The 27816-nt window shown below is 52.1% G+C and overlaps 2 protein-coding genes across 6 annotated transcripts in view; one reads left to right on the forward strand and one right to left on the reverse strand.

Annotated features, from left to right (window-relative positions):
• CEPT1 (choline/ethanolamine phosphotransferase 1) overlaps nucleotides 1-5068 on the forward strand; it is a 33262-nt gene extending 28194 nt beyond the window's left edge. For all 5 annotated transcript variants that reach the window (XM_039698533.1, XM_039698532.1, XM_039698537.1 and 2 more), the window contains exons 6-9: nucleotides 328-459; nucleotides 1115-1273; nucleotides 2462-2587; nucleotides 4281-5068. In XM_039698533.1, coding sequence (XP_039554467.1) covers nucleotides 328-459; nucleotides 1115-1273; nucleotides 2462-2587; nucleotides 4281-4400 — 537 coding nt within the window. In that variant the 3' untranslated portion in view covers nucleotides 4401-5068. The remainder of the gene's footprint in view (nucleotides 1-327; nucleotides 460-1114; nucleotides 1274-2461; nucleotides 2588-4280) is intronic.
• A 5766-nt stretch (nucleotides 5069-10834) lies between these two features.
• Nucleotides 10835-22222, reverse strand: DENND2D (DENN domain containing 2D). The gene is made up of 12 exons (XM_039698557.1): nucleotides 22072-22222; nucleotides 18909-19093; nucleotides 18265-18377; nucleotides 18065-18134; nucleotides 16808-16885; nucleotides 16577-16717; nucleotides 14498-14646; nucleotides 14187-14364; nucleotides 13679-13720; nucleotides 12972-13062; nucleotides 12320-12559; nucleotides 10835-11069 (listed from the first exon to the last, which is right to left on the reverse strand). Exons 1-12 carry the CDS (start codon nucleotides 22124-22126, stop codon nucleotides 11008-11010), a joined length of 1404 nt encoding a protein of 467 aa, XP_039554491.1. The 5' UTR covers nucleotides 22127-22222; the 3' UTR covers nucleotides 10835-11007.
• Nucleotides 22223-27816: the final 5594 nt, after the last annotated feature.

The following is a 27816-nucleotide window of genomic DNA, read 5'->3' on the forward strand; positions in this document are numbered from 1 at the left end:
ATCCCCAAGTGGCTCTTCTGCCCAATTTGATCTTGGCTGCAGCTTCAGGAAAGGTAATGATTCTCTCCCCTGGGATGATTTAGAGCAAGTTTTTGGATTTCTCTGCTTTTGGTGTTTTTTCTCTGGTAACTGAACATAAGTCTGGCTTTTTGGGAAGCTTCATGGAAGCTTTTGGAAAATAAATTTTTCTCTGTAGAAATGTCAATCTCTGTATAGCAGAGAGAGAAGAGCAAATGTGTTGAAAAGTGGAGTGTTTGAGTGCACCTGAAATATTAACCCAAATTTGAGTTTGTACATATTTTAACTTCTTGTCTCTCTTCCATTAAGATTCCAATACTGAATATTCAGGTGAAAATATTCCCAGCTCTTTGTACTGTGGCAGGAACCATATTCTCCTGTACAAATTACTTTGGTGTGATCTTCACGGGTGGAGTTGGCAAAAATGGATCCACTATAGCAGTGAGTACCTTGGGCTGCCAGTTCCTCCTCAGCACAGAGGCTCTTCAGCCACAGTTTCTGTTTAACATAATCCCTCCTTCATGGAAAATATTTTCCCTTCAGCTTCTTGCTGATTTAGGAAAAACAAGTTAATACTGTATGTGTAAGAATAGTAGATTTAGGAGTCAAAGTTTTAAAATTTTTGATTAAAAGTACTCATTGTACTTTGATACTTGTTTTTGAATTAATGAGATAAACAGAGTTATACAAATACACCCCTCACTTAAGAGTTTATAGAAAAATCCTCTGCAAAAATCCATTCAGAAAGAAATTTTTCAAGAAGATTCTGGGTTTGATCCTTCTGAAAGGTCTATATTATTTATATTACCAATGTAAAAGAATGAGTAGAGGTGTCTGCACAAGCACCTTCTGTTGCAGTGTTCTTGCTGCCTAAAATCTGATTTTTTTTCCCCAGCACCAGAAAGTTTCCACCACATTCTCAGCTGCTGCGTGCTCAAGTTTCACTACTTTTTGTTCCTTTTACCACCAGCACTCAGAAAGGTGTTTCTAATGTGCTTTTATTTTTAACCCCTCATTTAACACCACATGAGGGGCTCTTTGAGGTTTCTTTGCAATGTGCACATTTTATTAACCTCATGCTTTAATCTCACCACAGGGAACAAGTGTCCTCTCACCTTTTCTCCATATTGGCTCCGTGATTGCCTTGGCTGCAATGATCTACAAGAAATCTGCTGTGCAGCTCTTTGAGAGGCACCCCTGCCTCTACATCCTGACTTTTGGCTTTGTGTCTGCCAAGATCACAAATAAACTGGTGGTGAGTGCGCCAGAACCTTTCTGAGTCTTGTTGCAGGAGAACTTTTTGTAGATTATGGAGCTCCCTGGGTATTCCACTGAGTAACTTGCACTTGTTTGTGCACTGAAGAGATATTCATGCTTTGCTTTAAGTAGCCTGGAGGTGCAGCAGAGTCTTCTTCTGTTTGAAAGGGCAGTGGAAACGTGGAGTTGATGCTGTGGTTGCACAGGCAGCACCAGGCAGCCCAGTGCTGTTTCTCTCCCTTCCCCAGCTGTTAATTCACACATTTGCAATGTATTTATGCACGTGTGAAGAGTTGGGCTGCAATCCCCCTCAGACCCAGGAAAGTTTGGCAGAAGGAGGGGAGGTGATGGAGTTGCTGAGGTTTGGAACACTTCCTGAGGGTTTAACTTGAAGAATGGGAGGGAAATAGGGGTTAAAATAATTAACAGGTTTATACAAGGGCAGGGGTGTCAGTGAATGAGGGTTAAACAGATCCTGCTGTAAAGGCCATCCCAGTTCTGCAAGCCTCTGTTGGGCTACTGTGAGCTGGGTCAGTGCTAGACTTAAATCACAGTGAAAGAGTTTAAATTCATAGTGAAGGAAAAGTTTAAGCTCACAGTGGAAGAAGAATTTCTTTTTTACCAGGCCCACTTTGGTGCTCAATTCCCTCCCAGCTGGATGTGCAGTGAGGATGGAGTGTGGGATGGGTTCTGTGCACGTAGGGAAGTGAGAAAGGCACACTTGAACACCAAAAATGTTATCAAATTGTAACCAGAAAGAGGTGGTGATCCTTATGGAATGGGAGAAAAAGAAGTGGAGAGAGAGGAACACCAAGTGTCCTTGACTTTTCAAGCTCCAGCAGCTGTGAGTTTTTGTTTCTAGGCTCAAATTTAAAAGTTACCAGTCTGCTTCCATTTCATTGTTTGGTTTCTGGGAGGAGGAAGAGGTGAGCTGGAAAACTTGTTAGTTTTTTTTCCTGTGCTACATTCTCTGTTCTAATAAAAGATGCCTCTCTGTAAACCTTGCATCTCTGTAGCTGTGGAGCACCATGGTTCAAACAATATTGTTGCTACCACTTGAGTATTTGGTATTTTGCAGTAATGTGGCTTCAACTGTATGGTTTGGGCTTTGCGTGTTCTAAAATCACTTTGCTTTGGCTGGCATATGTTTATTTCTTAAACTTCTCTTTTTTTTATTTTACTGCAGGTTGCCCACATGACCAAGAGTGAGATGTATCTGTATGACACAGCATTCATAGGCCCAGCATTGCTGTTCCTTGACCAGTATTTTAACAGCTTTATTGATGAGTATATTGTCCTCTGGATTGCCCTGGTGAGTCCAAGCTCATTTGATTAATTATCTTTGCCACTAATTAATTGTGTTGGCTGTGCCCAGCTGTATCCCCTGGAGGGGATGTGGGTTTGAAGCTGGTGCAGAGCTGAGCAGGGTCACAGTGTCCCTGGTTTGGTGTTAGGACAGTCCTGGGCACTGTCTTTAGGGATGGTCTGGGTGAGGGGATCGAGGCTCTCCCAGTCAGTTTGCAGAGGACACCAGGTTGGGTGGGATGTAGACCTTCTGGAGGAATCTGGACAGGCTGGATCCATGGCTGAGGCCAGCTGTGGGAGGGTCAGCCAGGCCAAGTGCCAGGTCCTGTCCTCAGGTCATAACAGCCCCACGAAACGCTCCAGGCTGGGAGAAGAGTGGCTGGAAAGCTGGGAAAGGATCTGGTAGTTCTGGTAACAGTGAACCCACATGGACAACAGCACCTGGGCTGTCACAGCTGTCGTGTGTCCAGAAGGCCCAGAGTGGTTCCCAGTGCTGGCACTGCTGGGGTAGCTCCAGTCCTGGGGACAGCTCTGAGCCCCTCCTGACAAGAGAGACACTGAGGGGCTGGGGCATGTCCAGGGAAGGGAGCAGAGCTGGGGAAGGGTCTGGAACACCTGGAGCAGCTGAGGGAGCTGTAGGGGCTCAGCCTGGAGGAAAGTTCTGGCTCTGCACAGCTCCCTGACAAGGAGGGTTCAGCCAGGGGAGGTCAGGCTCTGCTGCCAGGGCACAAGGGCAAGGACAAGAGGAAACAGCTTCAAGCTGGGCCAGGGAAGTTGAGGTTGGATATTTGAAAAAAAAATGCTGAAAGAAATATTCAGGCATTGGAATAAATTGCCCAGGGCAGTGATGGAGTCACCATACCTGGAAGTGTTCAAGAGGTGTCTGAATGTGGCACCTGGTGACATGGGTTAAGGGTGATTATGGTGGCTCTGGGGTGATGGTGGGACTTGGTGGTCTTGAAGGTCACTTCCAAACTTGATGACTGTGATAGTTTAAATTTTCAAAGCATTGTAGCCGATATTCAAAGCTCATATTAGAATATTTTGCAGATGAGTGTTGCTGCATCATTAGCAGGGTGTCTGTGATGGGCAATGTCAGGTTGCTCTGGCTGTGGCTTAAGCTCTGGAATGTCTGTCATGACTCCAGCACCCATCCGGATAAACATCCTAAATTCAACTTATCTGGGCTTATCAAATGCACAAGTTTAATGTACAGGAACAGTGTTAACCTTTCAGTAAAATTGTGTTGATGTGATGGGAAAAGATGTTGTGTGTGTGGTTATCACCATTCAGAGTTAATGGGGCATTTCACAATATCTCCATAGCTGCTGTAACTCTTCTCCACTTTCTGCTTCTAGAATTAAGAGTTTGTCTTGTCTTAGGCTGGAAGAAAGCCCACAATTCCCAGAAACTCTTTAGGGAGTAACACCCCATCCCTGGAAGTGTCCAAGGCCAGGTTGGACAGAGCTTGGAGCAACCTGGTGTAGTGGAAGGTGTCTCTGCCCATGGCAGGGGTGGAGCTGGATGGGCTCTGAGGTCTCTTCCATCCCAAGCCAGTCTGGGATTCCGTGACTGTTCCCAGAGCTGGAGATTCAGCTCAATGGAGCGCAGTGCTGTGGTTGTGGAGTGTGGGCTGTTACACCCTGTGTGGCACATAAAGAACATGTGGGTATAACTGTGGATGATTTTTTCCTGTGCAGATCCTGTCCCTGTTCGACCTGCTCCGATACTGTGTCAGTGTGTGCAACCAGATCGCTGCCCACCTGCACATCCACGTGTTCCGCATCAAGGGCTGCCCCGCGCACTCGAACCACCACTAGGCATGGGAGCTGCCACAGGGGATTGGAGAAGGAGTTGGGTTTCTACAGGAATGGGTGAAGACTTGTAGGAGACTAAGGCTAAAAGCAGATAAAAACAAAGTAATTTATAATAATCAATGTTGTATAACTTTTCTTCTTTGTTATCAGTAACACTCCTTAACTAGTCTCCTGCCTGAGAGAGTGAATTCCAAGTACACCCTAGTCAACTTTCCATGTAGTCAACTCTGTTGGTTCCAAGCCCGGGAAAGCATGCAGGAAGAAAATGCTCTGTCTTTGTAATTACCTTGATTACAAATTAATCTCTCTATGGTGAATGGATCCCCACCAACTGAAGTTTCTAATGTAGTATAATTACAGCTGCAATCTGACTTGCTTTTAATTTTAATATTTCATCATCTCTTAGTGAAATACTTGTTTAGTGTCCACTTGGAATTTATTTACTAAAGACTTGAGCTGGTAAAAACCCAGAGATATCTCACTAAGTTGTGTGGCTGCAGCAGCTGCCAGGTGGGAGCCAGGCTGGGGTGGTTTTTGCTCGTGCATTGCTGACAAAGCGGTTTCATGCTGAACAGGGTCCTGCGAGCCAAGGGGTGCCCGGCATGCAAAATAGTGTGGTATCTTTGTCAATTAATTTTATTTTTTTAAATAAACATTATCTAAAAAGACAACTTATTTCTCAATTTTCTTCAGTGGAAAAGACTATAAGAAAAAAAATTTTACTGTTTACTTTTTTATGTATAAAACTTAAGCAAAATTTCCTTTCTGCTCTTAATAAATAAGAATTCTGAGAGCAACAGTTGTCTTGAGATGTATGTGTTGCTCTGTTGTGCTTAGACTTGTGAATGACAAACCTGCCTGTGGTTTAGAGAGTAGTTTTCCAGTGCTTTTATGTGGATCATGTCATTCCAGGATCTCTGAGAGCTTTGCTTGCTGTATAGTGCAGTAAGTTTGGGTTTCTTTTTTCTGTCATTGTTTTCATACAATTTTAACTGTTGTGAACTGCATGAGGGACACTAAGATTAATGAAGAGTTTAATTGCATGTTAATGAAGTTCATGTGGTGCCACAGGCCCTGCCATTGCCTGGCCCTGGCTCTGAGCAAAGGGGCTGAAGTACCGAGCAGGGAGTGACTGGGAGCAGAATCTGCCTTGGCTGTGGGGAAGCTGCTGGGGACAGAGCTGGAATGCTGGGATCCTATGTCTGAAATCCCAGCCCTTGAACCATGGAGCATCTCTGAAGGTGGGAAGGAAATCCGCTGTGCTGGGAGCCCAGGCCAAGGCAGTGCCTGTGGACAATGACATGGCTCTGAAGGAATTAAACACACTTCATGGTCAGAAAAAAACAAACAAACAAAAGACCCTCACACCTCAATAAGAATAAATCAAAACCTCCCTCAGCTCCTGGAAGTGCTGACATGGATTTCCTGTGATACCCCAGTGATTAGAAAATGTGCTCAGGAAGTGGAGAGAAAACTCCGTTCCTGCAGTGCTTGGAGAGGTTTGAAGGTTTGAAACCCTTGTGCCCTCTCCCTGGGCAGTGCTCAGTATCTGGTTGATGTGGACTGAGAGATTGAGCTTGCTTGTGTCCTGGCAGGGACAGGACTGGAGGGGGCACGGAGGAAGGTGGCTCTGGTTTAGTGGTTGCAGTGTTTGTGGGGAGAGACCAGGCTGGCCCTGCTGGGCTGTGCTAGCAAGTGGAGCAGAGGTGCCAAGTCCTTCGGCTCAGCCTTGGCACAGGGAAGTGCCCAGTCTTGTGGCTTCTGTGCTTGGAAGAGTCTTGGTTCCTTCCCATGGGGTGGCACCGAGTCAGCAAGTGAGGTGGAGGTCATGTGTCAGCCTGGGGGCACTGGGGGAGTCAGGAACATGCTCAGGATGAGGAGGAGACTCCTGTAAGGCTTTCCCACTCCACCCTTGCACTCCCACTTTGAATCTTGTGAGCAGCAGTTTTATGGCAAGAGCAGCTGAGGGTTCTTTGGGGACCTGGCCCTGTGCTGGGGATCCTATCAGGATCCCTGCCAGGCTGGAGCCAGAGAGGGGGGTTGATTCCTGCATCCTGATACACCTGGGGCAGCTCCCAAGTGTCCTGGAGCTCTGCTCCGAGTACCTTGGTGCCAGGAGCATCTCCATGCATGAGATGACAGCTCTAGAATGACATTTTTAGATGTAAGTGGAATTCAGGGACCTCACTGAGTTTTAACAGCAGTGAGCTGGGGACAGGGTCGATCTGGACAATGTGGCCTCTGCTACTGTCCTTCAGGGGCAGCAGGTAAGTCTGCAAGGGAAGAGAGTGGAAGGGTTTGAACATGCCCTTTACAAATCACGTGTTTCCTTTCATCAGCATAAAGTGGGTGTAGAACTGTTGCTTGGAAAGTCCCTCCCTGGAGTGTGAGTGGTTTCCTCGAATCAAAATCAGTCTGGTGGTTTATCAAGTCCAACCTTTGACCAAACACCTCTGTGTCCACTTGCCCATGTAAACAAGGAGATTCCTGCTCTGTCCTCAGAGGTTTAAGATTCGGCCACTTCAAATAATTTATTACTAATACTTGAGACTGGAGAAGAACAAAAGCCTTTAAAGGGCTGTGCAGGACCTGACTTCCATGTGCAAAGCTAAAGCCTGTTGCTGTTCAGGAAATGCAATAGGACACTTTTTTTTTCTGAACTTTTCACTCCCTGGAAGTTTGGATGCCTCCAGCCAAGAAATAATTCCATTTCTCTGCTGAGGTAGTTTCAGTGTTGTCAGGGAACAGTCACTGCTAGCAATCCAAGCCCTCTAGAGTGCTGCTATGGCTCTGGGTATGGTGACAGATAATGGAATAATGACCTTTCCACCTGCCTTGTTTGTGGCCATGGGTTACCTTAAACATGTGTGTGGGGTTTAGAATGAGAACAGGGGAGTTGTGGGCTCAGCCTGATCTCATGATGAGGTCCTTTCACTTTCTGTTGTGTCAAGAAGACGGGAGGGAGAACTTCTGCAGCAGCAGCACCTGGGGATGAGAATACGCCCTGCTAAAACAATACAGTTCTGCTCTGCAGGTTTTCCTCTCGGTTTATAAAGAGAAGCTGGAAATTTCCACTCGGTGTTGTGTTGGCTCTTTAAGAACTGCTGAAGGAGTTCTCTTGCTCTGATAAGGGGTTTAACACAGGAAAGGGGCAGGTCAGGACACCTCAGGGCCCCTTTCTGTGTCATCAAAGCATCAGCTTTGTTTCAAGGCACTATTTTCCTCTTCCCATCCTACCCAGCTTGCCCCAGGTACCTCCAGTGCTGCTGTGACCAAGCTGTGAGTGTAGAATGGAGCTGCAGCGGAGTTTAATCATTTCCAGAGGGTGAGGACTACAGCAGTTCAGAGGTTATGGCCAGGTGGGCTGGGAGTGGGCTGGGAGCAGGGGCTGTTCCTGCCCTGGAGCAGTGGGAAGCACTGGGCTGTCGTCCCTGTGCTGGCTCTAGCAGGGTGAACCTTCCCAGGACTGTTTGCTGGCACTGAGGCCAGTGGCAGAGGGTGACACATGCCAGAGCATGAAATTATCTTCCCCAGAGCAGCTGCATAGCAGGGGCTGAGTCCCAAATCAGCAGCAGGGGCTGAGCTGCCTGCTGGCCGGGCCCCGAGTTATTTGGATGGTGTGAGTTGGCCAGTGCTCTGCTGGGAACTATGTTAACAATTTAGCAGAATAGATGAGCTCTTTCCAATTCAGGGAAACATTTCTTGGCACTGTTTTATTTACTGTTGTAGGCTTGGATCAAGTGTTGGGCAAATCTCAAGCAGGAAGAAGGATTTAAAAATACACTGTGGGTTATGCTGATGTGCTGCAATGTGACCCAGCCCCAGTGTCCCTGCTCCCAGCAGCCCTAGCTGAGCCTTCCCAGTGTGTCCCCAGCAAACAGTCTGTCCACCCTTTGGGCATTAAAGGGAGGGTATTAAAGCCAGAACTCAACAAATACCTATAAAAAAAGGAGAGTGACTTTTCACACAAGGAAACAGTGATATAACAAGGAGGGATGGATTTAAACTAAAATAGGAGATTTTTAGATGGCATGTTAGGACGAAACTCCTCTCTGTGAGGGTGGGCAGGCCCTAGCACAGGTTGCCCAGGGAAGCTGTGGCTGCCCTGGGATCCCTGGCAGTGTCCAAGGCCAGGTTGGATGGGGCTTGGAGCAGCTGGGATGGTGGAAGTTGTCCCTGCCATGGCAGGGGGTGGGACTGGGTGATCATTAACATCCCTTCCAACTCAAACCATTCTGGGGCTTGATCATTCTAAGGCAGCTCCTGCCCTTCTGAAGCTGAAGTTCATCCTAGCCTAGCAGCTGGAGCACTGATTGCATTTGAAAATTTATATATTTTTTGATTTAAGAATGCGTTTTTGTGTATCTCTTTTCAGCAGTTGAGGAATAACTTTCTGTCAGTTTTTTCTCCAGGAGGAATTAAGCAATCGCATAGTCCAGTCCCTTGGGTGCTTTGTAATTGTTTCCAAAAGAACTACTCCCAGAATGACGACCACTTCCCAATTTCTCAATGAGATGGTGTTTGGCTTCACAACCAAAAGGTTTGGCATCTCCTCACAACATAATGAACAAGCAGAAGGGTAGGCAAGTGGCTGTTTCCAAAGGGATTCTTTATGATATGTGCCCTTGATTTTCCACACCATTTCCTGCTGTCAGTTGAACTTCGAAAAATAAATATGATAACCCTCCCCCAGAAAAATACCACTAGCCTTTAATTTCCTGTAGTTAACCCTGTACTCTCTCTACTCGTGGGGGGGAACTTGTGGAGCCAGAGAAGAAACCCTCAGTGCCAAAAATCCCCCTTTTTCCTAACAAATAATTCCTGTTCTCCCTCCAAACACATGAGGAGGCTGAACAAAAAATTGATAATTTTCTTTCAGCGGGGCTGGAGATTTTCACTGCTGTTTGTGTCCTATGTTCAGCCATGTTTCTGTTACATTTGTGACTGGACAAAGGGTTCAAACATAAATATCCTTTATCTCTCTTATTTGGGTGGATGTTGCCCAGCCCTGAGAGTAAAAGCCAGCTGGCACCCTGGTGGATTTCAGTTCTTGTACAAAATCCCCCACTGGGGCTTCCAGTAGCACTGCAGATGTTGTGTTAAACTGGATTTGGAACCAGGGGAGGAGGCATCAAGGTGGTCAGAGGGATGAAGCAGCTCTCTGTGAGGAGAGGCTGAGAATTGGTGGTGTTCAGTCTGGAGAAGAGAACCCTTGAGGTGACCTAGTTGTGTGTTTTCAGTACCTGAGGGAACCACAAGAAGGACGGAGAGAAACTGTGGACAAGGGCCTGGAGTGACAGGACAAGGGCGGAGGCAGAGGGCAGGGTTAGATGGGATACTGGGGAGAAATTATTCCCTGTGAGGGTGGGCAGGCCCTGGCACAGGGTGCCCAGAGCAGCTGTGGCTGCCCCTGGATCCCTGGAAGTGTCCAAGGCCAGGCTGGATGGGGCTTGGAGCACCTGGGCTAGTGGAAGGTGTGGAAGGTGTCCCTGCCATGGCAGGGGGTGGGACTGGGTGATCATAAACACCCCTTCCATCCCAAAACAGTCTGAGATTCCATGATTCCAGGATATTTTGATGCCTGGTGGGTACCAAGTGATGTGACAGCCTGGCTGTAACATCCCAGAGAGGAGAAGAATGAAACTCTGCCTTCATTTCCAGCCTTTGCTGGGAGAAGTACCTGGGTTGGGTTTCTGTGGATGGGACCAGTCAGATCTGCAGCCCCAGCCCAGCCTCCCTGCTGCAGTATTTATTTCCTGGGTGAGTGTATTCAGAAAGGAGAACTGTCATTTAGCTTTAACCTGCTGCTGGCCTCACATTTCAGAGAGGAATTACGAGGTTTTAAGAGAAGTTGGCACCAAGACCAGACCCAAGGAGGATGGTGACACGTTTTACTCTGGGATGGAACAAATCCTTCCTCCCTCCCTGAAGCTGTTGATCAGCTGTTTCCCCTTGACACCCCACAGCCATGTGGCCTTCACAGCTTGCTCCAGCACAAATAACTAACCTGCTGGAAATGAGTATTTTTGTTGCCTTGGAAAGCCAAACTTGGCTCTATGTGGCACCAGTGATGCAGCAGCTGTGAGAGAGGAAACCACTAACAACGCCCCCCCACCTGCTCCTGCTGGTGTTCAACAATGGCTTAGTAAACAATATAAACCAGTTGTTAATAACAAAACCTCAGGAACTGTGCAATGGGATGTTCCTTATTTGCAAACCCCTGGTTTGTTTTAATGAGAAGTAACACTATTTCCTACTCATCCCTTTTTTTTTCTCCCTTCTAATAATTACTCTAATCCCCTGTTGTGCTGCAGCCAGCTCTGGCTGCCCTCCCTCTGTGTGAGGTGTTGGAGGGACAAAAACTGTGCAGGGCCAAGCACTGGGAGTCACAGTCTGTCCCTGGAGCGACCACGATCAGGAAAGAAATCCCAGCCTGGTGCTAGTTCTGTGCAAAGAGTTTTCCAGTGCAATGATGCCCTGAGAAAGAAAGGCTGCTCAGTGCTGCCCAGGCAGCTCAGGAGTCCCAGGTGGGCAGGAACAAAGTCCAGTATGGTGCTGCTGGCAGGGATGTGTCAATCCCAGTCCTGCTCCCCTTCTCCCACGCTGGACTTCAGGAGTCCCTTCTGTGCTTCTTCTGTTCATGGTACTCTATTATTTTCTGCTGGAAATATGCTGTGGAGGAAAAAAGGTCATGGGTGAGGTGCTGGTGTTTGGAATGGGGGATACAGAGCTGCCCAGCCTGAATCCTGGGAAGTGTTTGTGTCCCAAACCGTCCTGGGTTATGGACACCTGCACCCAAAGAGGACACAGGGGAAATATGGAAATGAAGTGTCCAAGGCAGGTTGGATGGGCCTTGGAGCAACCTGGGATTGTGGAAGGTGTCCCTGCCCCATGGCAGGAGGTGGAAGGAGATGCTCTTTAAAGGTCCCTCCAACCCAATTTTTTGGAATTTTGGGATTCTATAAGTCTATGAAATGGGGGTGGTTACATTTCTCTCACCCAAAATAGGCTTTATTATGCTGGCTTAGCCAGAGGTTTTAACCCATGTGCTCACTCCTGTTCAGTTTTGTGTTTCCCACCAGCAAGGAAGGGGGAAAGCAGTAGACCCAGCAAAACGCAAGAATGGTGATGTAGACTGGGAATACAATAAAAAAACAGGGATTGTGTCATCCCTCTCTTTCTCCCCACATTTGCCCTATAAGGTCTCACAAAAGGGCAGAGAAGCAGCACCTGAGGCAGTGCCAGCAGGAGTGGCCCAGGTGGGGTGGCAGATCCCAGCCCAGGATGTCTCCATCCAGAAATACAGTTTTTGGGTGGTTTTCTCCACCTCCACTGCCCATTTGTCTGTGTCCCAGGCTGGGAGAAGGCTCAGCCCTGCAAATCCCCAGGAAGAGGAAAGGACCAGCTCTGCTGCCAGGGAGTTAGGGGCTGAGCTGAGTCAGGCTCTGGCAGTTGCTGCTGTGCCCAAGCCAAATGTTTGTGCTGCTGCCGCTTGTTTGCCTCTACACAAAGCTCTCAGTGAGCCAGCCCCAGCTCCAGGAGAGTGACAAGATCTAAAATGAATCACAGAGTCCAGAATCCCATGCTGGTTTGAGTTGGAACAGACCTTAAAGCTGATCCAGTTCCAAACTCTGCCCTGGGCAGAGACACCTTCCACTAGATCAGTTTGCTCCAAGCCCCATCCAAAGTGGGCTTAGACACTTCCAGGGATGGGGAGTCACAAATGAGGATTTTTTTTTTGACAGGTATGGAGAAATGAGGCCATTGAGAGCAAACAGGATCTGCTCAGTGCCCTGAGCACCCTCAGCTCGGGCTGCATCCCATCCCTCACAGGAACGAGGTGTCTCAGCCCCTAAACCAACCAGCTCAGGGTTCCACAGAGCCCACCCGACAGGGGAGGGGACAAGAAATGGGACCATTACCTTCCTGTGGGATCCTGCTCTTCTCCGCCTCCTCAATAAATAGGGAAAACATGTTTGTCTTCACAAACTTTTTCACGAGTCGGCGGCAGCTCTTGGAGGCGATGGCCTTGCAGAAGGCTCGCTCCTGGAAGCTGCCGGAGCCGCTCCTGCCCCACTTGATGTGGGAGCCGTAGTGCCCCACCAGCCGCACGAAGAAGTGCACGAAGGCTTCTGACACCAGGGCGTTCACCTGCTCCGAGGCTGGAAGGGGACACGGAGCACGAGAGGTGGGCATGAGACCTCTGAACACAGATAGGATGGGCTTACTTTAACCTGGTCTGTGTGTGCACCCCAAGGAGTTACTTGCTCAGAGCCTTCCTCTGCCACTAATCAAGGATCAGACTAATTTTGCTGAGGGAACCCTGGTTTTCCAGGGTGTTGCTTTCTGGTGGCAGCATCTTAATGTTCTAAATATTAGTAAAAATCCATTTTTCCATCAGAATTATCTGTTCCTGTTCTCATGTTTCAAAGGACAGAGGAAAACCCAAGGGATTACCCCTGCAAACGGGGAGCAACATCCCAGACCAGGTGACTTTAGGAAAATCCCTTGGCTGAAGTCTCTAGCTGTGGAGAGGGCAGATCAGGGCTCTTTTACCATCACAGACATCCTTACTGTGCACGTTGTTGTTGTTGTTGTGCCTGTTCAGAGATACCAGCATCTCGTTCTGCAGCTTTCCAGGCAGGATCTCCTCCTCATCCCCCACCTGGAAGGCAACGGGGCTGTGAAGCACTGGACAGAATCCAGCTCAGGGGGCCATGGCTTGGGTGCAGCCCATCAGTGGGGCTTTCAAAGCTCATTAATTAATCATCATCACAATGTCCTGCAGAGATGTGAGTGTGGGATATCCAGTGCATGGACCTGCTCAAAAGCCAGGAGCAGTGGCTGTAGACATCCCCACATGGGATGTTCCCCCTAGGAGGATGCCACTGAGGATGGCTCTGCCACCAAAATCATAGAACCACAAAATCCCAGATAGGTTTGGGCTAGAAGGAACCTTAAAGCTCATCCCATTACACTCCCTGCCATGGGCAGGGACATTTTCCACTAGACTACATTGCTCCAAGCTCTATCCAGCTTAGCCTTGGACACTTTCAGGGATCCAGGGCCAGCCACAGCTTCCATGGGCAATCTGGGCGAGGGCTTCACCACCCTCACAGGGAAGAATTCCTCCACAAAATCCCATCTAACCCTGCCCTCTGGCAGTTTGAAGCCATTTAAAAATGTGGAAGCTGCCAGGTAGCTGACACCAAAGGAGAAAAGGCCCTTCCTGGGGTTATCCAGGCCACCCCCAACCCCACATCCACACAGAGAGGACCTACCGCCCGGATGATCTTCCCTTCACAGAGATCAACTATCAGAGCCTGAAAGAGAGCAGGGAGTGAGCAGGTTCAGCCCTGACAAGGCACCTGGGCTTCCTCCCACCCATTTTGGGATGGGACTGGTGTGTCACCAGCCCATGAGGGTAGCAGGAGAGGGATCAGCCCCTCTCTGCAGGAGAGACCTGGGCAGGGGGACCAGGGCATTTCCCACAAGGACAATTTTTGCTGCAGGTGTGGTGGCTTGTCCCAACACAGCTTTCCTCTGCTTCGAGACTGAGATGACCCCAACAGCAGCTCCTGGAGCACAGGGGCAGGGCAGCTCCCAGGGGAACATGGAGGTAACACCCCAGGTGCCAACAGGAGGGGACATGGAGGACACCCTCATTCCCAGCCTCCTTGGGTGGGAAAAGGGCACAATCCGAGCCTCTGGCCCCAGGGCCAAGCCAAACCTGGGGACACAGATTCACTGATGGCTCCATCCAGCTGCCCTCCCCTCCGGATGAAATACCTCCTCCATTGGCTGCTCCAGGACCCGCTCCAGGTGCCGCATCTGGATGCCAACCATGAAGGGTGTGGGGCAGCACACAGTGTCCAGCAGGCACTCGGGGACCACGGGGATGTAGGTGTGAGCCCAGGTGAAGGGGTACAGGAGAGCAGCCACGGCGTGGATGCACTGAGACAGGACACTGTGGGACAGGCAACCAGCGGTGATATCACAGCGTGGAGGAGGGAACACCCCACCTCAAGCTCTGCTGTGTCCTGTGCCACTTCAAGGGCATTTTTTACAGGCGTTTTTATAATAAAGAGATCAGGACTCACCTCAGCTCCTCAGCCAGGAAAATGAGCCGTCGCTCCAACATGGCAGAGGCGAAGATGTGCAGGATGAGGTGAGGGCTCAGTCGCTGGAGCAGAGCCTGGAACTCCACGTGCTCCAGGTGGGCATCCACAGGCCGTGTGAGCTCGATGAGCTGCCAAGAAAGAGCCATGGAACCCTAGCTTAGGAGGGGCAACACTCCCCCTGTCCTGCCCTGGCTTCCTGAGAAGGTGATTTGGAAGCAATTAATGACCCAGTGTTTGCAGCATCTGTACTGTGTCCACATACAAGAGACAAACCCCATTTCATCCTGCCAGGAGATTCACCCTGTGCAGTGCTGAGAGCTCAGGGAAGCCATCAGTGATGTGCACTGTGGGGTTCTTTATTTGGGCACTGGATTTTTAACCCAAATGCCTCTTTTCTCCAGTGCTCCCAAGTCCCTGGCAGGGGGTGGCAGGGACATGTCCCATCTCAGTGTCTGAGAGGTCAGCTGTGAGCTGCCAGGAAAGGGAGGAGTGGGGAGGGCATGACTCCTACAAATGCCACAAAACCTTCCTGTCATGTCTCTCTGGCAGGGTCAGCCTGGCAATTCCTGGCTAAGATGTCCCAAAAGTGAGGGATCTAACAGACAGGAGGGCTGGCTACTCAGCTGCATTTGCCCACAAGTCTCCCAATTCCATCAATCCCCATGGCAAGTACTGAAGGGTTAACAGGACCAGGCAGTTCATGACACAGTCCTGGCCCTTCCCCCCATCCTTGAGGAAGAAAATCCCCTTCTCCACATGCTTTTCCACCAAAGCAGCATTTTCCCAGCCAGCAGCATCAGGCTTGGCTGGGCTCCATAGCCCCTTTCCAGCACAAATCCTGCCCCATCCCCACCTCAGCCCATTCAGTACCCAGGATTTATTTCCCCTCCTTTCCTGGTCTCAGTGATCTCCTGGCTCCAGACCCTGCCCAGAGCCCCAGAGTGCAGCTCTTTCGAAGAACATCCTCATTCCTCCTCCCTCTGGCAGCCCAGGCTGTGCTTCCAACCATGGCCCTGGGACAGAGCATTGAGCAACCTGCAAAGTCTTGCACAAGCTCCCTGGATTAAGAAATTGCTTAGATCACCAGCTGCTAAATTGCTCTAGAGAGCAGGGATCCTGCTTTCAGGCCCTCCCTGGCACATCCATGGGATGCTCAGCATTGAGGATATTTTTCCCAGTGCCAGAGTGGATCTTACCTATTTTTCCAGCTTGGCTTTACCACAAGTGAAAGAAAAAGCAAATTAAAAAGCTATGCCCGTGCGAGTCTGGGCTGCGTGTGGGCGCAATGAGATCATCTCATCCATGCCTAGATCAGATCTTTTCTCTACATGAAAAGACTGGGCTTGTCACACACCTGCACCTGCCTGGGGGGCTAAACCAGGCAGGAATAAGACTGGGAGCTGAGTACAGTGGTATGGAGAAGAGTATAATCATGGAATCATGGAATCATCAGGGTTGGAAAAGCCCTCTAAGATCAGGAACTCCATGTTCACCACAAACCCCCATCCCCAAGTGCCACATTCATGTGTGTTTTGAACACTTCTAGGGATGGTGATTCCACCACTGTCCTGGACAGGCACCTCTTTTGGGAAGAAATTTGCAGCCCATGACAGCCCTTGCACCACTGTGCTCCCCAGCCTGCCAGAGGAGCAGACACTGGTTCAGGAACAGTTCCCATCCCCTGGCACAACAGGCCCCTCCCAGGCCCTGGCACAACATCCTACTTCCAGCCCCTGGCACAGCATCCTGCTCTGGCATCAGGGCAAGGCAAGTCCCAACACAGTATGGAGAGGTTTTTGTGCAGCCAGTTCCAGTTTCAGGCTGGAGGAGCTGCAGAGGTTTCAAAAATGGAGCAGCATCCCCTGGGGATGGGCTCCATCCTCATCCTCACTGCTCTCCTCCTGGATCAGGAGAGAGATAACACCCATATTCCCAAGCAATGAGGCCCCTGGCAGCCTGACCCACCCTGCCCTGCTATGGTCAGCATCCCTGGGTGCTGCAGGGGTGGAGGATACTCCCAAATGTAGACCAGGAGGTGCCCCCGGGTCCCCCACCAACCTCTGTGCCCGACTCGGGGATGAAGCTTTTGATGGTGACAGTTTTCCCTGGAGCTGGGAAGGGTGATTCCCGAAGGCCCTGCATGAAGGGGTAGATCACTGCCGTGGAGATCTGGCGCCTCTTCTCCACCTCGTCCAGGATCTGGGTGAGAAAGATAAGAGTTGGGAATCCCCAGCAGATAAAGGAGCCGTTGCCAGGGCCACCACTGGGCCAGAGCCACCATGTCCCTACCTTGGAGAAGAGCCCAAAGCAGCCCAGGCAGCTGATGATGCAGAAAACCTCAGGGAGTCGGACACCACGCCCAGACGGCTGGAAGAGTGTGGGAAAAGGATTTGAGCATCTCCCAGCCCCCTGCACCAGCCCCACACTCTCCATAGGGATCCTCACTTGCTCCCCTCAAATTCCCAGTCACTCACTGGGAGATTTTCAAAGCTAGGGCCAAGGCCAATGATGCAGCTGATGTTGGAAAAGCAGAGTGCCCAGAGAAGGTGATTTGGGTGCCCAAGCTGTTAATTATTTTGGTGCAAAGTCCTTTGGCATATTTGCAAACTCTCCTCTCACCCAGGCGCACATTCTCCAAGACACCCTGCCCCACCAGGTTAATCCTGCCTCCAGCTACAACAGGGGCCATCGGGATGAGTTCTCTGGCTTTTTTTTCCCTTTCCAACTGGACTATCCTGGGTCTGTTTGCTCTTTTCAGCCCTCCAGACATCCAGTTCCAGCAGCCTGAGTCCATCCCTGGATGACAAAATGGGAAGGTTCACCAGGGTGAAGGGGTGGTTGATCCAGCTGTTGCCCAGGCTGTGGCACAGGGATATCCTCCTGGATTTATGCCCCTGTTTAAAGCAGCAGCCAGGGAAAACCATTGCATCTCAGAGCCCCTGAGCTGGTCAAACCCATGAGTTGAGAAACAGCCACTGCTCAGATGCAGTTTTTGGAGAATGGGGCTGAGGGCTCTTAGCTCCTTGGTACCTGGATGGCTGCACTGACATTCCCATCCTGATTCCCAAGTGGAATTTGCCGCCATCCTGACTACTGCAGACATGGGAAAGGAGCCAGGGAAGCTGTGGAAGCCAGTGGGGAATCACAGAACTGTTAAGTTTGGAAAAGCCCCCCAAGATCTCCAAGTCCAAAAGTAGCCCAGCACCACCACATTCACCCCTAAACCGTATCCCCAAGTGTCACATCCACAGGCTTTGTGAACACTCATTGTTTCCTCGTTTCCTCCATCCAGCATCTGAGTTATGTCTCAGCAGAGAGCTTTAAAAACCCCCTTTGGGTACCCTCTTGCTGCTCGTCCTCACTGTGGCTTTCTGAGGCACACCCCCAAGAGCTGAGCTCTGAGCCTGGCAGGAGGTGACGTGTCCCACCGTGGGGAGGGGGTGACACCCCCGATGGCTCTGGGGTGGGGAGGGGGTGACACCCCCGATGGCTCTGGGGTGGGGAGGGGGTGACACCCCCGATGGCTCTGGGGTGGGGAGGGCTCACCAGCAGCCGCCTGCAGTAGCCAATCTTCCTGCTGCCATCCACGTTTGTCAGGACAAAAGAAAAGGTTTCGCTGCAAGGAGAGAAAACGTGGGGTTGGGATGAGCTGGGATGGACTGGGCTGGGCTGGGCTGGTCCTTCCAGCCCTCAGGAGTCCAACAGGAGTGGGGACCCCAGCCCAGACCCTGCAGTGGGGCAGGTACCTGGTGAACTCAGTGATAGGTGCCCAGTTGTTGCCGTCGGGGAAGCAGAAGAGGGGGATGGCTTGAAGGAGACGTTCCTCCTCCTCCTTCTGGCCCTTCAGCAAGTTCTCACGCTGGATGGAAGTGATGCCAAGAGTCAGGGAGATGGAGGGTCCCCATCATCACCAGGAATAGGGTGGGATTCAGTGGAATGAGATCTGTCCCAAAGCAACCCCTGGCTCTGCATGATGCAGAAGGAGCCTGCACATGTCTGGACAAGCACCTCCCAAAAATCCAAATTTTGACTTTCACCCCATGAACAGTGAAGCAAAGCAGAGGGACCCTCTGCAAACTGTGATCTCTTCCTGTGCCACCTCCCTGAGATGTGATTTCCCCACTGTGGTCTCCCTTTTTGGGTCAGGAGGCATGGGAGAGCCCCTGGAGTTTCCTCCTGAGGTTTGTGGCCCTGGGCTGGGATCATGGGGAGGGACAGATGGTCCCAGCAACCCCAGCCCAGGGCAGGCAAAGCCCTGGGGTCTGGGACTGTGACTCAAGAGCATGGGGCACCTTTCTCCTTCCATAGCTTTAATGATGGGGAAGGAACAACATCCCTTTCTCCTCTAAATGTGGAAAACTAATCTTATCAGAAACACAGGACTAAATACCTTTGGGAATTGGTAGGTTATCTTGGGTTCATAATGTCCATCTGGCATCTTCTTCAGTGACACCACCACCAGGTACTCAAAGAAGAACTGTCCAGCAGAGTAGAAGACAGAGCTCCGCTCTCCCTGCTTCCCCTGTGGTACCCGTGGTGGGGTGTTTTCTGCAGCAGAGGCCCCATCTTTTCCTTCTGAAGCCAAAAAGATCCCAAAAAAATCTGATCAGAGTGCAATGAAAGGACTGAGGGCAAGGGAGGAGTTGCAGGGTTACATGTGAACTGGCTGAAGGGAACCAGGTCCTGGGGCCCTGACACCCCCAGCCTTCCTTTGCCCCAGCCCAGCGAGGGCAGAAGGATGCCCTGAGCAAAGTGGACACATGGAATGTGGAGAGCAGATGGGCTCTGCATTAACATCTGCAGGGAGGTGTGTGAATGTGTTTATAGCAGTTAAGTGTATTCTCTTAGGAGACGTAAACAGCAACAAACCAGCCCAGATCTTGTTTGAGCACCTCCTAAAGCTCCAGTCAGATGAATCCCAACCTCTCCCTGCCAGGTGTCCTGGGAACTGCTGATTGCAAATGAGCTACTCAAGGGTTTTCCCTAAACCAAAGCAAAGCAGTTCCTGGAATTACACCCCAGTTCTTGTTGGGCTGGTTGGGGAGGGCAGCTGGGAAGCATCAGCAGTCACACCCTAAACAACCAGGAACAGGAGGGAAAAGAGCCCCATCCAGCATCTCCAAGGGCCCTGGGATGACCACAGTGGGACAGTGAGACCCAAGGGCTGGAAAGGAGTTAAATGCTGGACAGAGACTGCAGCCAGGCCATGCCGCAGCTCTTCCCTCTCCCAGAGGCCATTTCTGCATCCCTTTATACCTTGTTCTTGATTCAGAAACTGTCCCATCTCTGATTATGGTGGGGAGCTGGGGCAGAAAAGTAGAGCTGCTCTTTTAGGAATAGCAAGGAAAACAAATATGTGGCTGGATAAGACTACTGGCTCTTGCAGTTTGTCCCCAGACTCCAGTTTGTCCCTGGGCTCTTCTAGTTGTGGCTGGTTGGGGCAAGGCATGGCTGTGATCAGCTATTCCCATTATCCTTCTCCATGTATGGCATCCTCCTCCAGAAGCAGGACACCCTGCCCACATGTCCCTCCAGCTCCAGAGCTACCTCCTTTAGTCTGGAAACACCTCTCCAGCCTTTGCTCCAGGTCACTGGGAGCTGAAGGGAACAGAAGGCTCATAGGAGGAGGTGACACTCATGGTCCCATCACAGAATGTTCCTTCCCAGGGACTAGAAATTCCTTTGCCAGCTTGGAGTGGGGGGATGCTCAAAGCCACCTCTTTGTGCACCCTGGGGCTGTCCCACCTCCACATACAAAGTCCTTCGTCTTTGGCAAGGCAAAATTCATCCCAAAGAGGACCCTTTGTGGCAGGTCAAGGATGAGACCTGGCTGAGGATACCTCTGGCTTATCCTCATTGGGGATCATCCTGGACCTGCCCAATGAGGTGCTCCAGGCCAGGAAAAAGGTGACAAGATGTGCATTGCTTCTCCTGCTCTTCCTTGGGATGCTCCAGCACCAGCTTTGGTCTGCTCCCACCTCTGACCCAGGCAGGGGGTTGTTGTTGGGGGGACCCCAGGGAAGAAGGCTGTGTCACGGGAGGGCTGCTGGTGTCCCCCATCCACGCTGGACACTGGCATTGGCTGTTTTCCCATCACCAGGGCAAGAGGAAAGTGCAGTCAAATCCTGCCTATCCAGTCCCATTATGCATTTCAGAGAACAGATCTGCTCTTCAGCAAGGACTGCATTTGCATTTTGTCCATGGGGTTCACAAGCAAACAAGCAAAACCTGCTGCTCTGGAGAGCCTGGCCTTGCCAGGCTACAGCTCTGCCTCTCACACGTGGAAGTGTGGATCCCTCAGCAGTGCCAGTCTGGCTGCAAAGCCCTCACTGGCAGAGCCTAAATCCCTCCAAGACCACAACTCCCATCCCAGGGCTGGAAGATGAGCTCCAGGGATGTATGGAGTGAACTGTCAGGCAGGCTGAATGTGGCGTCAGAGATCCCAGCGCTGCCCCAAACCAGCAGGGCTCACAGTGCCTCGTCTCCTGGGAGAGAGCCAATGACTCTCCATAGCCCGTGTCAGGAACACTCGGGGAGCACCCCCAGCCCCCCGCAGTGGGTGGGAGCATCCCCTGCGAGGCAGGGAAGGAGGCGGGTGGCCAGGGGCATCTCGCAACTCCCGGATGGAAAGTGGCTACGGGTGACGTGGATCTTCACCCTTCCATCCACCGGGCACGGAGAGGGCAAAGGCTGCCGCGGGCTTTTCTTATCGCCGAGGGCTGTGCTCAGCCCCACTCTGCCTGTGGCACAACCGGTTTCTTTCTTCCTGGAAAACTCCCGACCTCTGCTGTGACAAGGTTTCCCGACCTGGTTTGCGGGGGAGCTCGGCTTCCCGTGCCGCCCACCTGCCCCAGCGGAGAGGAAATGGCTTTGCCTTTATCAAACCTCGGGCAACATGGAGCTCATGCGGAGCCGGAGCCAGCACAAAACAGACGGGGAGGGGAGCGCAGTAAGCCCCCCCAGTCCATAGATTGCTACAACCTGCTTTTTCTGCCTTGACACACGGCAGCCAGAAAACTCTGATGATCCTTTCAGTATCTCGGAAAAGATCACAAATCCCAAAGGACGAATTTCTGCAGCGCCTTCCGAAGGCTCTGCAACACCCACCTGTCCTGAGGGCAGCGTCTCCTCGTGGGTCCCCCCATGGATACCCTCACGGGTGTCCCAGACGCCAGGCGCCGGCATGCCCTGCGATGTCCAGCGGGGATGTGGGGGCTCGGCTGGGGTGGGCTCACTTGGGCAGGGGTGGGCTCCCGGGAGAGGGAGCGCAGCTCCCGGGATGGGCCGAACACCCGAGAAGGGAGCAGGAGATGCGGAGAGCCCCGGGGCAGCCGGCCCGAGCTGGGCTCCGCGGGGTGGGTGCGAACGGGCAGGGCTGCAGGCACCGAGCCGCTGCCCCGGGCTGCGCTGCCCGGGAACGGCCCCGCTCCGCCGGCAGCCGTCGGCTCCCGCAGCCGCGGCACCGGGGATGGACCTGTCCGAGCACCGAAACTGACACCGACACCGGCACCGGCACCGGCACCGGCCCCTCCCGCAGCCCCTCCGCCCCTCACCTCGGCGGCCGGCGCGCCGCAGGCTCCGTCGCAAGAAGTTGCCGATGGAAGCCATGGTGGTCCCGGTGCGGCCCCGGCCCGGCCCGGCCCGGCGGGGAGGGCTCGGCTTCCGCCCGCCGCGCTTTCGCTTTCCCGGGGGAGGAGGGACGGCACGGGGCGGAGAGGAGGAGGAGCGGGGAACCGGGCAACACCTGGCACCGGCCGGGCACGGGGGACTCGTCCGGGGACAGGGGGCACTGGGGCACGGGGTAGCCCAGGAAACCGGGAGAAACGGGCGTGGGGGGCCCGGGAGCATCGGGAATGAGGGGAGCAGGGAGCCGAAGATACCAGGAGGAACTGGGGATGGGGGATCCGGGAGTACAGGATACGGCGGTAAGAGAGGAACTGGGGATGGGGGATCCAGGAGTACAGGATACGGGGGTAAGGGAAGAACTGGGAATGGGAGTCCTTGGGAGCACTGGGGAGGAGGAGTCGGGAGCACCTGGCATGAGGTCCTGGGAGGAACCTGGATGCGGGGGTCCTGGGAGCCTCGGGAATGGGGGAGGCGGGAAGACCTGGTTGCAGAGGAGCAGGAGCACCGGGCACGGGGGTACAGGGAGCACTGGGATCTGAGTCTGAGCGGGCACGATGGTCGTGGAGGCAGCGGGAATGGGGGAGCTGGGAACACCCCGAGTTATAAGGATGCCAGCAGGAGCCAGACATGGGACATCCAGGAGAATGGGCATGGGGGCACCTGGAGCACTGGACACAGAGGGAGCTGAGCATCCCTTCAAACGGGGCTGGGCATCCCAGTGGGGATCCGGCCTAGGCTGGGGCACAGGGCATGACTAGGCACAGGGTGGGAATCGAGGCATGGACACTTGGAACAAGGTTTACCCTGCATCACAGGGGACAGAACACTCATTCCCCAGTGCTGCAGCATTGCCCAAACCCTGCTCCAGTCTCCCAGCCTCCACCAAGCCCTTTTTTCCCCAGGACCCCATCAGTGCCAGGACCGGTGCCCCGCGCAGCCTCTGCGGGGTCACAGACGGCACTGACCCGTCCCCTCAAGGGTACAGATGCTTTGGTGTCTCTCACTCTGCGGTGTGGTGCATGTTATGAATAAAAAGTTATCTATTTTTTTAAGGTTGCAGAGTTAAAACAAGTTAGTCCAGTGCTGTTAGCTTCATTGTTAAGAATTCTTCAATTACCTGTTAATGGTTGGTGATTAACCATTATCATCGTGATGCTTGCCAGGGAGGGACACCTGGACAGACCCTGCAGGTACCAGGAGAATGGGAGTGGCATCAGAGAGTCAGCCCATCACCCGCTCCTTGCAGGAAGGAAGAGCAGTGTCCTGCTGCTGTGATCCGGGGGTTTCCCTGTCTTGGGCATGCCGGGACACTGTGGAGCTGCTCGGCCTTGCTGGGTGGTTTCACTGCTCTGCACACACCAACAGGGAAAGTCCCTTAAAAACCAGTAACAGCTTTGAAAGAAAAATCCCCCTTTTCCATTCTCAGCCTGTCCACCAGTATTTCCTCTGGTGTTTTGGGGTAGTGCTTATGCAGTAACTAAGATCCATTCCAAACCAAACAATTTTCTGATCAGAAAACTGAAGTAAGGAATATCTTCTATGATCCAAATTAAACATACAGAGGGACCTGGGCACAGCTATCAGTTATCGGATTCCAGGTGTGATGAGCTGTGCACAGTTCTCAGCCCCAGTGCCAGCGTGAGGCCGTTTGCAGCTGTAGAGCAGATTCCCTACACCAAGTGTCCTCTTCTCTTTTATTTTGCAACATCTCCCATTCCTCTCCCTTTCCTGAGTGTGGGCTGGAGCTTGAGGAGGGGTTTGCAGCCGCCAGGAATGGCCTTTGCCAGCTTGCAGAGGTGGTGGATGCTTCCAAATTTCATCCCCACCGGGACGCGTGCCTCTGAATCAACCAGGATGCTGCCTCCTCATCGGGCGTATCAGGGAACTGCTGGTCCAGGAGTAATTTTTCTGTCTAATTTTGAGTGGGTGGGAAAGCATTTGTGCTTCTCGGAGGAGAGGACAGTGTGTTTGTTTGTGCAGAGGGGTTGTTCCCAGGACAAATTTCCTCTTGGCACAAAGGGAAAAGAAAAAGTTAGGGGGTTCCCCTCGATTTTGGAGGAATACGCCTGCTTCCTGGAAACTGGCGCCACCTTAGGAAAACAGCTGCTGCTTTCAGCCAGAAGAAAACCCCCGATTTTTTGTTTTATTTTATACCCATAAACAGATTTTTTCCCCTGCTTTCTCCCTTTAAGGCAAGTCTCTGACTACGATCCCGCCTCGATAACGCCGTGATTCCGCCCGGGCGGCTTCTGTGCGGGAGCAAGAGCCGTGTTCCAGCCGCAGAACCTCCCGCTCCCGAGGAAACACTGTCCCTTTGTGCCATTGCGCAATCCAGCAAACCTTGCGTTGCTGAGGGAGGTTGAACAGTGAATATTCCCACTGAAAGCTCCTTTCTGCGGGAATCCGGCCGCCCATAGGGACAACAAACGGGCGCATTGTGGGGTCCGGGGCGCCGCTGGCCACCGCGCTTCCCCCGCTCGCCGTCGCGCTGCTCTGTGGCCGCTGCCAAAGTCATTTCGCTTCCCTGACCAACCCCGGGGAGTTTTGTGTTTGGCTGCTTTTCCTTCCTTGAAGTCCCGGTGCTGCTGAAAACACGCTGGAATTCGGCTTTCCGCAGGCACGGTGTGCTGGAACTGCAAATATCCCTCGGGAGCGGGAGGGGAGCGCTGGCAGAGTGCCCCGCAGCGCCCCGGGACCCCGCTTGCACCGCAGCTTCCTCCTCTGGGCTTGCAGCCCCGCCTGAGCCCGGTGCATCTTCCCTCCTTCCCCATCCCCTCGCTGGGTGCCGGAGGAGCTCCGGTGCCCCGGGAGCTGTTTCCATTTTGCATCCAGGCTGGGATCGGGGCTTAGAAACGGAGGGCGGAGGGCAGCCGCAGCATCCCTGGCAGGGAGGCCACCGAGGGCAGCCCGAGGATGGTGGGAACCCAACGCCCTCTTTTCCAGCCTTCCCCATGTCAGGGAGTTTCTCCCACTGGATGGCGGCGTTAGAGCAAAGAAATCTCTCTGGGAGAGGGGACCTTCACTGGAGAGACTTTTCCCCGGGTTTTCTGGCTCCCAGGATGTTTGTGCTCAGGCTGAGGATGTGTGGGTTCAGCATACTCTTGTTTGCATTGTTTCTGCCACTGATGCTTAGCTCTCTGCCCTGTTCTGTGCTCCATGGTGCCCTCTAACACCTCAAAACAGGGAGCCATGGAACATCCTCTGCCAGCTCCTCTTCCCTGTGGGTGCAGAGGGATCTGCTGGGGGCTCAGCTGGGACACTTTGAGCCATGACCAGGAGCAAAGCAGACCCAGACTGGGCAAGGAAAAGAGATGTCAGCCCTCATGGTACACCAAAATCACAATTTCTTAGTAAGGCACATCTCTTATCCACCCAAAATCCTCCATGTTCCAATTGCTGGGGTGCAGAGATCCCAATGTCAAAGTCACACACCCCAAAATGGCCCTTTTTTGCATGGAAAAATATTTGGGCCAAATTTTTCCATGGTAGTTGCAGTGGAGGTTCCAAAGCTCCCAGGCACTGGAAAACAAAGACAATCTGGCCGCTTTTCCTTGCACCTCACGGTTTTAACCCCAAATATTTCAATCCACCTTTGGGATTTCATGGACATGGTGATGGGCAGATGGGCTTGCACAGTGCTGGGTGGGCAGGGCAGGTTTGTGCTGGGCTGCAGCTCCTCTGCAAATACAGTGCAGGACAAGTGCTCAAAGGCTGTTTTCTGGCCAGGGGACATCTCAGCTTACAGCCTTCCAGCTGGGCTGGCATTGCTGTTGGCACATGGGCAACCACAGATCACAGAATCACAGGAACCCCTGGGTAGGGAGGCACTCTCAGGGACCATCCAGTCCAGCCCCAGCCCTGCACAGACACCCCAACAATCCCACCTAGTGCCTGAGGGTGTTGGCCAAACACTCCTGGAGCCCTGGCAGCCTCAGGGCTGTGCCCATTCCCTGGGGAGCCTGGGCAGTGCCAGCACCCTCTGGGGGAAGAACCTTTCCTGAAATCCAGCCTGACCCTTCCCTGACACAGCTCTGCGCTGCTTTTGCTGAATTTTCCCTGCACTCTGAGGACAGTTCCATACAGCATCATGGGTGGTAGCTGTCCCTCAATGCCAATAAGCAGGAGCATTATTTTTAATATCAGCCTGTGTTCCTGTTGCACTTGACCTTGGCAGCTTTTTATTCTGTAATGTTTCCACAAGGAATGGGAGCTCAGCTACACTGACAATGTCCTTCTGACAAGCAACTTTTTCTGCTCTCCCTGATACAAACAGGAATGACCTGTGGCCAACACAAATCTTTTTGAGAACTCAGTGACAGGAGGTCTAAGCCTGAAATAAATCAGGGTGTTCACTCAAACAGCATGGATGGAAGAATAGCAGCAATCAGAGTTCCAGTCCTACATCCCTCCAGAACTTTGATGGAATACTGCTCTGGATTGAAGTGGTTCCCTCCGTGGCATTCTCAACACAGACAGCTGCATCCAAACTACAAAATGGCCTGGAAAGGGTCGAGCCACAGAACTCTCAGGTGTAGCCTGGGATTTCCCTAGGACCTCCTGTGATGACCCAGTGATTTATCCTGGGTTAAAATGCCATCTCCAGGATATTTGGTCCTTGGGAAGGTGTTTCAGGGGTCAATCTCCTGCAGGATGCAGAGCCTAAGGTGGTTTTTCTATTGGAATGTGCCTGGTTAGGGCTCCCAGGTACTTGATGCCCCTTTTCCTGATCACTTCCAAGGACTTCTCCCTTCTTTTTGTCTCACAGGCTTCATGAGCCCTCAGCTGAGCTTGGACAATTTGTGGCATGTCTGGAAGCACCAGGGTCCCACCTCCTGGGTGGCTTTTAAATCCTGGGCATTCTTACCCTGAAGCACTGTGGAAAGCTCAGTGCTGGGGTGCTGGGGGCTCTGGGGACACTGGGGAGGCAGGAGGAGGGTGATGGTGCTGCAGGACACAGTGACTTGTCCCAGGGAACACAGGATGATGCTGGAAAGGGTCAGGGCAACTGGTGGGAGCTGGGTTTATTTGATAAAATAAGGGAGGAAATTGGGGATTTTCCAAGGTAGTCTGGAAAGGAAAAAGCAAAGAAATCAGAGGGTCAGTCCTGCTCTTTGGGAGCAAAGGGTGAGAATTCACAGGAGTGGGTTGCAGGACCCCACATCCACTGCTGACTCTGGACTTTATCCCATCTTCTTCAAAAAGCAAGGATTTGCAGCTTGGTGCAATCCCTAGGAGCTGGAGGCTGTGAGGTGAGGAAGACCCCCCAGTTACACTGGCAGGGCTCCAACCCACGACCCTAAAGTGAGCTTTAAGATTTGCTAATCTCAAAATATTGTTGGCACTCAGAGCAGTGATTTACTGCGTGTTTTGCCACAGCAAGTATTTTCCAAAAGGCCATGCTAAGTTTACACTGGAGCTGCTGGGATCAGATAACTGGTCCTGGCAGCTCCCTCCTTGTCCCTCCCGTCCCTCCTGGTTGCCATGATGGGGTGCAAAAGGACAGCACAGCTTCTCCTGCACCCCACAAGAAGAGCTAACCACAGTCACAAGCAGCATTGAAAAAGGGACCAGCAAAGGTGTTTTATTTTGTGCAGGTGGTGGGATGGGGCTGGATCATGGCCTGGCTTGCAGGAAGATGTGAACTTTTGGAGAGTCCTGATGCTTGACTTTGA

This window comes from Passer montanus, unplaced genomic scaffold, assembly GCF_014805655.1.
Source record: "Passer montanus isolate IOZ18808 unplaced genomic scaffold, ASM1480565v1 scaffold127, whole genome shotgun sequence".
Classification (NCBI taxonomy): Eukaryota; Metazoa; Chordata; class Aves; order Passeriformes; family Passeridae; genus Passer; species Passer montanus.